Source organism: Paramacrobiotus metropolitanus, unplaced genomic scaffold (genome assembly GCF_019649055.1).
Source record: "Paramacrobiotus metropolitanus isolate TYO unplaced genomic scaffold, Prichtersi_v1.0 Parri_scaffold0000065, whole genome shotgun sequence".
NCBI classification, from domain to species: Eukaryota; Metazoa; Tardigrada; class Eutardigrada; order Parachela; family Macrobiotidae; genus Paramacrobiotus; species Paramacrobiotus metropolitanus.
In genome coordinates this window covers 441,641-452,449 of record NW_026570285.1, presented here as the reverse complement: position 1 = coordinate 452,449, position 10,809 = coordinate 441,641, and the positions used below count along the sequence as shown (strand labels likewise).

The following is a 10,809-nucleotide window of genomic DNA, read 5'->3' as shown; positions in this document are numbered from 1 at the left end:
CGGGCAAAATCAGTCTTCTTTTACTCTTATTACCGCAGCCTACATCTTACGTCATTGGCGCGCAATAGACCAGTGCTTGTTCGCATTAACTACTGGCGAGCAGTCATGAATAGTAATTAGCAATATTCAAAATACGAGCTTTCATGAAAACAGTGATACGTAAAAACAGCAACTTCCGCGCCGAGTTTCTACAACGGATACACTGGCTATACGCCGGATACGGCGATTTTGTACGCAACGGATACGATCTGTCGTGTGGTAGCTAGGATTTGTTAACGACACAAGACTTTGCACTAATCTGCGTATTATGCTTGCCAAGGAGGTGTTGATGTGGAGCGTCATCGTAGTAATCTTTATCGGACTTGGAGAGGCGTTCCAGCAGCTAAATATTATACTGGTCGCTATTGGGCGAACACCGGCTTACGGCTACACGACCACGATCCCCATGTACATCGTAGCGTTTGACCGTCTACGACAACGTTATCCGCATGTCTTTTCAAATATATCTACGCATACGATGTATCTTCCGGGAAGCTTCACGTGTGCTGCTGCTGCTGACGCCATGATTCCGCTGTCCGGAAAAATAGGCCAGATCCTCACCGAACTCAAAGGAGTGACTGTCATACTAACTCCGGGTAACTACCATCTAATCGTAACATCCTTATACTAGGAAAATGCACTTTGGCGTGCATTGGCAGACCGGAGCGCAGCTTAGTCGCTTAAATAAGTACAGTTGCAAGTCGTTATATTGCGGAAGTAATACCAATCGAAACAGATTTCTGAAGAATTATTTCCAAGCACGAAGCTGTGTTTAGCTCAAATGGCTAAAGTCCTGTGGAACATTTTTCTGACTAAATGCACCCTATCTGAAAAAAAAAACTTTTTGACACCGGAAGTTATTTATTTTAAACAAGATGCACAACCATTTCAAAATGAACTGTAAAGAGGTTTTGTGAATATCACAAAACCTCTTTACAGTTCATTTTGAACATGTTTTTTCTTTAGTCTGATCAAAGTCCAAAATTTTCTGAAATACAGAGTAGTAAATTCAAAGTAGAAATACAGAGTAGTAGAAATGCAGAGTAGTAGTACAGAGTAGTTCAAAATTTTCTGAAATACAGAGTAGTGGCAACAATATCTCGAGTGCCAAAAAACCCGTGTTAAACCTTTCAAAAAAGCAATTAGCTGGGCTAATAAAGAAATGTTTGCTGCAGATCTCAAATTTTACGATAACCTGACAAAGGCTGGTGCTCCTTTTTTGTCTTTGATGTGACCCTTCTCTGGAAATCATTTTATTTCCTTATATGACGTCATTTCCGGCTCTCTTATATGGCATAACTTCTTTACTTCTATAATTGACGACATTTACTTCCTTATATGACGTCATTTCCGGGTCTCCCTTATATGGCATAATTTTTTTACTTCCTTATATGACGGCATTTACTTCCTTATATGACGTCATTTCCGGCTCCCTTATATGGCATAATTTCTTACTTCCTTATTTGACGACATTTACTTCCTTGTATGACGTCATTTCTTACTTCCGTAGCGGACAGACAGACTTCACCTTTTTGACTTTGTCTGAATTAGAGGACCTTCGCTGCGCTCCGGTCGATAAACACATCAAAGACAAATTTCAAATGAAAAATACAAAACTTATGATTACTTTTAAAACCACGTTGCTCAAAGCGGTCAATATTTTTCAGCTTGCAGTGCGGAAATGATGTTCCTTGGTGACTTTGCTAGAGGTGGGTAGTGAACTGTTTCCGACCATGGAAATCGGCAATAATACAGTTCGGTTTCTGAACGGTTATCTGTTTTTACAGAGTGGAACGTTTTAACCATGTCAAGGTACGACAAAAGTTTAGGAAATCATGGGGCATGCTATATAACTCTGTACCCCAACTTGCAGTACGGCTGGAGATCAAGCCTTAGGTAACAAAGCTCGATATCCAACGGTTGTAACATGTGGGCCTCCAGACCTTTCGTCCATTTCGTTAGCCGCTCAAATGTTCTTACAACGCTACAAATGGCAGACGGTGGCGTTCTTTTGTGATGATCTGAATCAGTACCCAGGCTTGGGATCCTTCTTCTATCTATCCTGCCGCAGCGTTAAAAGGCTGCTGGAAACCAGACTAGGCCAGTTCAGTATTTATATGTATTCCTTCGACACACCGGCTTTCAGTGACTTCACAAGCATTCTGATCGATGTGCAAAGTCGGGCAAGAGGTATTGAAATCAATATTGGAACAGCAAACGACAGGATGACGTGGATCTGCACGGAGTTATGTTTACATAGTTCTTATGTTGCAGTGGTCGTCATTTTCAGTATTCCAAAAATTGTGAGACAGATCATGGTGAGATGTGATCTTTAATTCCTTGAAACTTGCTTATGCACAAACAAATTAACACTCATGATTACTGGATGCCAACAGTGATTATATCACATCTATAATTTTAAACAAATAATGGTGACATCAACATAAACTCGGTTGTTCGTACGACGCTTGGATAGGATAGTGTTTCTTTACCGGACGCTATTTCCGTACAACTGCCATGCACGAAAGGTCACTATAGGTTTATATTTTAGATAACAGCTTACCGTCTGAATATGACAAATGGCGATTACGTAAGTACGACGCTGAAAATACTGCGCCAGGCACCCAGCAGGGCTAAATTACATGGTTATACAAATTACATTATGTAGGTTTTCTTGTCTTCTCGCATGGGGCCTGTACCAGGTGAAGGGAAACAGACATGGAAGTTTAACGACAGTAACGACCCCGTACGATATCCCCTCCATAATGACAATAATATGGTTACGGGTAAATTACAGTTTTTTGTGAATGTTTACAGATTGCCTTCGAAGCCTTCCGCAGCTTGATTTACTGGGAACACCCACGTGCACAGTGGAATCAAATTATGGACGTTTTGGATGATGCTGCTGCTTATGCAAGGAAAGAATATAACCTGACTTTCACTATGGATGATAAGGTCAGTCAAGGCACCTGAGCTGACGCCCAGTAGCACACATCATTGCATTCTATGGGTGCCTAATTTCAACAACCATGACCACCTTCATTTTGCTGCAACTGCAGTTCCAACCTAAGCTCGGTGTTTGCAATACTGACTAAATCAATTTGGATTAGTAAATGGCGCACATGTACATTCACAATTTGTTAACCAGTTTTCAGTTTTCAGATGAATGACTTTTCTTTGTCGGCTTACGAAATGATGTCAGCGATGGCGATGGTAAAGCCTAAAGAACAAACAACATTACTCGTTTCGATATCAATTCAATATTTGAATACTTAACCAGGTGCGGTTGCTGCTCGTTAGGTGCTCAATGAGAGCTACGATAATCTCTCCCCGCAACTCAGCGGGCGAGAACTCGCCAAACAATTCTTTAACCGCAGCTTCAGCTTTCCTTGGCGAAACGTAACCATTGGCTCCAATGGAATGCGTTTGAGAGATGTTTGCTTCTATCGAATCAATCAAACAAGTGGAGACATGGAGGTAAAAACCATGCTAATTCCATTAAAAAGTTTAGAAACTGTAAAAAATACGATACATTTTTTATTTCTATGTTCTCGAACAGGAAGCATGGCACTTCTACGCAGCGACAAAAAGTTTGGTCAAAGTTTCTCCATTGGCCGATATATGGCGCAGTTCATTCGGACCGCCACCAAACGAACCCTTGTGCGGATACCTTGATAATCGTTGCAATAAATCTGGTAGGATTATTGCTTTGCAAAACCGCATTGCTAAACAAAAGTACTGTGCCAAGTGTGTTATACAAAAAAAATATATATTTAGGGTCTGTGTACTGATTTTAGGTTACCTAATGGGCGTTGTAATCGCCGTGAACCCCTCTTTATTATTGTATAGAGCGTTACATGTATGATGTATCTGCTGTCGTAAATAGATTCAACATGGATCATAGCTGCCGGAGTCGTTACTGGGGTGGTGTTGCTGGTTGTCATGTTTGTCGTAGCTCTTTACAGGTATGTTGCAAAAGCTTGAGACTACAATGTAAACAGAACATCACACTCTGCATATAATGCAAACTATACTGTTTACGATTTATATATCCTGGTTCAGGAGATTCAAATGGAGGGACTGTATTTCAGATCGCATTTGCGTAAGAAGGAATCAGATAACCCTTGGTGGTATTTACATGCTGGTCACCATGTAGTGAGCCAATATACGCCGGACGATGCGCAGTATAGCACCAAGTCCTTGCCATGGCTATCGAAGTTATCGCTTTACCAGAACAAAATTGTCTGGACTGAATGTTTTCCCTGCCAGCTTTCACCCAGACAGATCTACAACGTTAAATTGGCTCGACAGACGCTAGATTCGGTTTGTGCATGCGTTTACTGTCCCATACCCAGTACTATTACGAATTTTAAGCACATATATCATGATATATGATTAAGCCAAAACAGAAGAGGTAAGTCTTGGCGAATAATGGCAATTCGGCATAATAATCGTATAAACGTTTAAATAAGAACAGATCTACAATTGATTGAACGTACAGTTACGTAATGATGTCCTTGATTCACAGATGCGAAACCTGCAACATCCCAATATTGCCCGATTTTATGGTGTCAGCCTTGATGGGGCCAGCGTCTCGCTTCTATATGAATATGGATCCAGAGGCAATCTGCGCATGTTGCTCGACGATGGCAGTTTTCCATTGGATAGCGACCTGCAAATGGCACTGATTCGAGAAATGGCTTCGGTAATAACTGAATTATTTTCTAAGTCAACTTGAAAGGACTTTCATCTGCATCAAACCGAGCAATTCATTCATTCATTCATTCATATAATTCATGCACTTAATAATTATAGCATAGTTTATTGATTTACCAGTAATCTTTTATTGGCTTAATCGATTGCCGGTCTTGCGGGAGTCGCCACTCACTACATGATCGATTACTTCCTATTATTTCTTACAGGGACTCAAATACATCCACTCCAGCCCATTGAGCTTCCACGGTGCTCTTTCCAGCCTGACGGTTATGGCTGATAATCGCTTCGGAATCAAGCTGTCCGATTACGGGATGACGAGCGTGGTCTCCGGTTTAACGGATGTCCATTTATGCGACATAAATGACTGTCTGCAATTATGGATGGCACCGGAAATGGTCGCCGATGAAAAGCACCCTGGATGCAGAGAATCAGACATTTACAGTTTCGGTGTGATAACGGCAGAAGTATTTACCAGAAGAATCCCGTTAGACGTCTCGCTCAATGATCAGTTAAACACACAAGGTAATGTCTGTATACCCAAGGAAAAACATGACTGATGTATTCTTTACCATCAAAAAATAATTTATACGATTACACATAAATATAACCTACACATAAATACATAACCTACACATAAATATTAGCAAATAAACAGCGGTCACTTTACAGTTTCATTACTTATTTGACCAAGTGTACTTGTAGGCCGCTTGAACATGTTGAAAAAGTCTCCGAATATGCAGCGCATTGCTGTAACTGCCGAAGAAATTCCGCCTTACGGTGAAAAACTGCTCCGAGAATGTTTTCTGGATAATGCCGATCGTCGCCCTTCGATACGTGATGTGTTTGAAGTACTAAATGGAAAAAACACCAGAAAGATGTCAGGTTTAGGACGAACTGTGGCTAGCGTTGTGGATTGTATTATTTCTCGCTTGGAACATTACTCATTAGAGCTGGAGAAACGGATTGCCGAACGCACGGCGGAGTTGGTCAGGGAAGAGGACAATGTTAACGAACTGCTGCGGGATATGTTACCCGAGTAAGCAAAGTGGTGTATTCCGCATTGTGTAACAAAAGAGCTTCCGTCCAGTCACTCCAGTGCCCGGAAATTGAATAGTCTACTTTAGTTGCAATATAAAATTAATATTTGTAGAAGTATTGTCCGCAAACTGCGCAACAAGCTGCCAATAGAAGCCGAAAATTTCGATGACGCTAGCATTCTGTTTACACATTTTCCGGAATTTGCCCATGTGTGCTCCCAGTCCCAGCCGCTTTTTATCATTCGCTTACTGCATCGCATTTACACTTCGCTGGATGGGCTCGTGGAGCAGCACGATGTGTATAAAGTGGAAACTATAGCGGATTCCTATATGGTACGAAGCTTGAACTATCAACTACATATGATCGGTAACAACTACCTATTATAGACTCTTCCTCTTCATGCATGATATTCTTTGTTTCCCACAGTGTTTTTGGTTTGCGTGTGTTGATTGCCACATATGACGTACGTACTTTGACAAAAGCAATAAGCTCTCAGATGTCATAACAGCAGGGGTTGATTCTGTGGAGTAACAGGTTGTCAGTGGCGTACCCGTGCGCAACGGTACGTTCCGCCATGCTGGAGAAATCGGTAGCTTAGCTCTGCGGATGCTGGCTGCGGTACAGCCGATGTCCTCGATGGTAATAACCGGCGTCGATTTTCAGCTCAGACTAGGAATGCACTCTGGTAAAAATCACTTGTGCAGTTTCTTCACTTTCTTGTCTGCCAGTAACAGTTTGTGACCGGTATTCACGATTCACACCGCAATCTTTCTTACTCTGCAGGTCCCTGTGCAGCTGGGGTTGTTGGAAATCGAATGCCACGGTATTGTTTGTAAGTACTGCTTGCAGTTTCCAACTTTCCTTACTACAGTAGTCGCTTTTGTCGGCATTGACTCGGCAATGCTGCGTGTTTGCATGTACGGTGTCTTATGTAGGTTTGGAGACACCGTCAATACGGCCAGTCGAATGGAGAGCCATGGAGAGGGTACGTACGTATTGTTGACGTAGTACTGAACATGGTTGGGCTTGAAAATCGACACCAGTGGTGTTTATTAAGCTGAAGTGGCCATAATCTCTGTGCTGATTTTCTAAACGCCTCGAATTATTTATCTTCAACGAATACAGTAACCTTTAAGAAGTTCAAGATAACTTGAAATTTCTCGAGCACGATTCTGCAGGAGGAAAAATACACATCAGTCAAAGCAGTCATCAAATTCTACACAAAATTGGTGGTTATAAAACGGAACCCAGAGGATGCATTGAAATAAAGGTATTCTACATTGTTTTACATGCTATGGATGCTGTATGAGTAAGCTGTAAGGTACGCATTTATAATTTTATTTCGCCATTAATCCTTACCATTATTATTATCATTGCCATCAGTACTAAGAGCTAATGTACTATCAGTATACCACAAATAAACCTGCAAAGTACTAGTTAAAACATTAACATACCTACGCTGAAAAAAGTCCATTAAGGGACAGTAAGTACATACCGTAATTATCGGATTTGGAGCCCCCCGCAATAAGAGCCCCCCCCCCCCGTAATAAGCCCCCCTCCCCGACCCTGTTTGAAAAATAAGACCACCCCCCGAAATTACGCCCCAGGGGGCCGTTAATAAATGTCGAGCGCCGCAAAATGATAGGTATACCGCAAAATTTAGCCGCAAAAGTTGTTGTAATTTAATGAGAAACATCAATATAATGCGGTGTTCGTTGGCAAACAGCTGTATAAGGAGGTATACACTCCAAAATATTGCTCCCAAGGTAGTGCAGTTGCATATACCGCCGATAATACCGGTAACTACTGCGTTCAGTTTCGCTAGAACACGATGTGCAGTTGTTTGAAAAATAATGCCCCTCTCCAAAATGTACCGTTTGAAAAATAATGCCACCCCCCGAAATTGCGCCCCCTCCCCGAAATAAGCGCCCCTCCGCCATGGCATTCGAACTATTTGCACCCCAGGGCCACAAATTCGATAATTACGGTACTCGTACTACAGACTCTGTACATTAAACTACATTCCACCACCGCTTCACGCAGCGCTCCGGTTTACCAGTGCATTCAAAGCGGTACTCTTCTTGTTATTGTTACTTACTTTCTGCTTATGTTAATTCTGCAAAAACTGAAAATGAATAACTTATGAATAACTTATGAACTTAAAATGAACAACTTATGAACGTCTTCTTCGCAAAGCGATTCTATAACATACCACTGCACCTTAATTTGAAGTTCACCATTAATATTCGGCTTAATTGCTCTGAACTTTGCAGAGCAAAGGCAAGGTCGAAACGTTTTGGCTGCTATCGATTGATCCATAATCCCCGGCTGCCGACCGATCACCGAACATAATAACATTTTTCCGTGTTACACATGCATGTCTGTGATAACTGGGTTTGCCTTCCTTGACCCGTATGCCGGTTTTGTGCCATATGCAAGAAAATCATTTACAGTAATTAGATATGGCACGTTTCGTTTACAGTTTTTGCGCGATAGACTTCGGCGGTCGTGTAAGCGGCTTAAGATAACGTAAAAAAAGAAACACAGTAACACTTTACACCTTCTTATTTCGCTTAACAGACGATTAAGAGCGCGAAAATTCTTCTCTCTTCTTGCACCGCCAACTCTGCGTGACCCTTGTCACGTGTTTACTCACGCGGTAACTCTCTAGATTGCTTACTAAATCAAACATCATAGCAAAAATTAACGACAGCGAGAAACAGACCATCATCTTTGGTGGCACAAGATATGCGGCGTGCTGGGCGAAGCCGCACCGTAGCGCCGTATCAAGTCTGCCGCGAACTGAATGACCGTATTCGTTAGCTGCATTTTATTAGTCTGGAACATTCATCCATTATTTTGGAAGAAAAATTTAATGAGCTTATTATGGTGTGATTTTTAATTCTTCTGATTTTTCTGTTAACTCACACATGTAACTGGCTAGGTGGTGTTGACAATAAAAACAGAGTGACCATTTTGTCGCAATATCTGCGGCCTGTTAGCTTGTTGGCTATTTTGCCGCATACTGCGGGCTTGGTAGCTATTTTGTCGCAGCAGGTTAAGTGGACTAGCCAGTTGACTGTTTTATCGTCAGTGCCTCACTTCCAAAAAGAGACTAACGCCATTTGAAAATTAGACCATGTGCGTTGGTTACTTGTATGGCCGACAAGTAAGGATCCATCTATACAAGTTACGTCATGACCGAACCCACACCGCGGCGATTCGCTGCCGCGCAAATTAGATGTATGCGTGTGTGAAGGCGGTGCCAAAAATCCATCCACGTAAGGCCCTTACGTGTATGCCTGTAACTCCACCCCTTTGCATGCATACATACAAGTAGCCGATCCAGCTGCCAGTCAACCTCGAAATTTCAAACGCTCGTTTTTCGTTTGCTTCTCAACGGATCTTCCCAGTCGACATATCAGAAGATGGAAAATTAAATTTAAAACTTTTTGGTATTTTGCAAGTGGATATTTATGGCGAATCAAGAAAGTTATGACTGTTTTGGTTTCTCGTAGACTTAACATAGGATGCAAGCCACCGCCTCCTTTCACGGGCCTATGCTAAGTCTACGAGAAACCAAAACGGCCATAACTTTCTTGATTCGCCATAAATATCTACTTGCTAGATACCAAAAAGTTTTAAATTTAATTCTTCATCTTCTGATATGTCGATTGGGAAGATCCGTTGAGAGATGTACGAAAGAGAAGTTTTCAAAATTTTGGAGATCAACGGGCAGTCAGATTGGCCACTTGTATATGTACATGCGAGGCAGCTGGCACCTACACGCGTGCCGCACACCAGCTCGCTCAAACACGTTACGACCCATACATACAAGCCAGTTTTCAGGCGGTTCTAACGTTAGTTGTATGTATGCATGCGTAACTTGTACACATACAAGTTGCAGCGCTAATGCACTATTAACATCACCCATACATACCACAAGTTGGTTACTGTTATTATGCGTGCCAACTCAAACTGCCGCACAACGGCGAAGGTAACGGAGCTTGTACAGATGGCCGCCTTTGATTACAATCCTGCGCAATGTTAAAAAGATGCAAATGCAGAATTACTAATGGCGCGCCTAGGTAGGAGCCGACTTCGCCTTTTAGCTGAGCGCATTTGCCTTAGCCTTCCAAGGGTATTATGTTGCAACCGAATCCATGGTTAAAGGTAAAAGTCGACTGGTTTTCTTATCAAACCTGGAACTGTGCCCACGCGAATACAGCTCTATCGTTTGCAAATGATCAAGGATGCAAATTCCCTAGAAAGAGACTTCAGTAACACTTAAAAGCAGGCGAACATCGATTATACGCAGCAGTTTTAGCGTTCTGCATTTACCGATCACTATCTAAATTTGTATTCTATTGCTCATAAGCTCCCACGGGAAATGTTTTCCGCAAGCTGAAATCTGATCTTACTTCTTTATGAATTATGATATATTTGGGACAGCGTTACCGGTTAATTTAAAAACGAAATGCTGAGGGGCCAAAACACGTGCTTTATTAAAAACCAAAGCAGAAAATCACGACTGCTCTGTGCACCCATTAAGCATTAACTTTCCCCGCCAACCTTTCTCATCCACAGCGCAACCGCAACCATCGGTGTCCGCTGCATGGTCAGTCAACAGCCCTACTTTGCGTGCTTGCGTAGGAAATTTTACAATAGCTACTAATGAAATTTCTTGCATTCACTAAAGAATTAAACGAAATTATTTCTTCAAACTGGTTGAGGATAACGTCTCCGTATTCATTCAATCTCCGTCGAGGATTACAAGAAACGCGAGGCGAAGCCGCAGCTGTTCATGTGCACTCATAAAAGTAACCACATCTGCACTACATACTTTAATAAATTGCGATGAATTTGAGCCTTATTTTGCTATTTAATTAAGAAACAAATTCCGAAATAAAATTAATGATAGTGGCAGTCTGTAAACGGTATGATGCACATAGGAGGTTATCAATCCATTTTCTTTATCATTCGACTCCTTTTAGGCGAAACACAGCCGTACTATTA

At 41.8% G+C, this 10,809-nt stretch overlaps 1 protein-coding gene across 1 annotated transcript; it reads left to right on the top strand.

Moving 5' to 3' along the window:
- Nucleotides 1-2,869: 2,869 nt before the first annotated feature.
- LOC129594047 (receptor-type guanylate cyclase gcy-22-like) lies at nt 2,870-8,217 on the top strand. Its single transcript, XM_055490593.1, has 15 exons — nt 2,870-2,994; nt 3,202-3,252; nt 3,340-3,516; nt 3,599-3,734; nt 3,926-4,004; nt 4,131-4,362; nt 4,568-4,744; nt 4,962-5,277; nt 5,458-5,791; nt 5,906-6,125; nt 6,328-6,478; nt 6,577-6,625; nt 6,729-6,778; nt 6,972-7,063; nt 8,067-8,217. Exons 1-15 carry the CDS (start codon nt 2,923-2,925, stop codon nt 8,112-8,114), a joined length of 2,184 nt encoding a protein of 727 aa, XP_055346568.1. The 5' UTR covers nt 2,870-2,922; the 3' UTR covers nt 8,115-8,217.
- Nucleotides 8,218-10,809: the final 2,592 nt, after the last annotated feature.

Coding starts and splice junctions, on each gene's coding strand:
- LOC129594047 (XM_055490593.1), top strand. CDS start 2,923: ATGGACGTTTTGGATGATGCTGCTGCTTATGCAAGGAAAGAATATAAC. Junction 4,363..4,567: donor CTCGACAGACGCTAGATTCG/GTTTGTGCATGC, acceptor CTTGATTCACAG/ATGCGAAACCTGCAACATCC. Junction 5,278..5,457: donor TGATCAGTTAAACACACAAG/GTAATGTCTGTA, acceptor GTGTACTTGTAG/GCCGCTTGAACATGTTGAAA.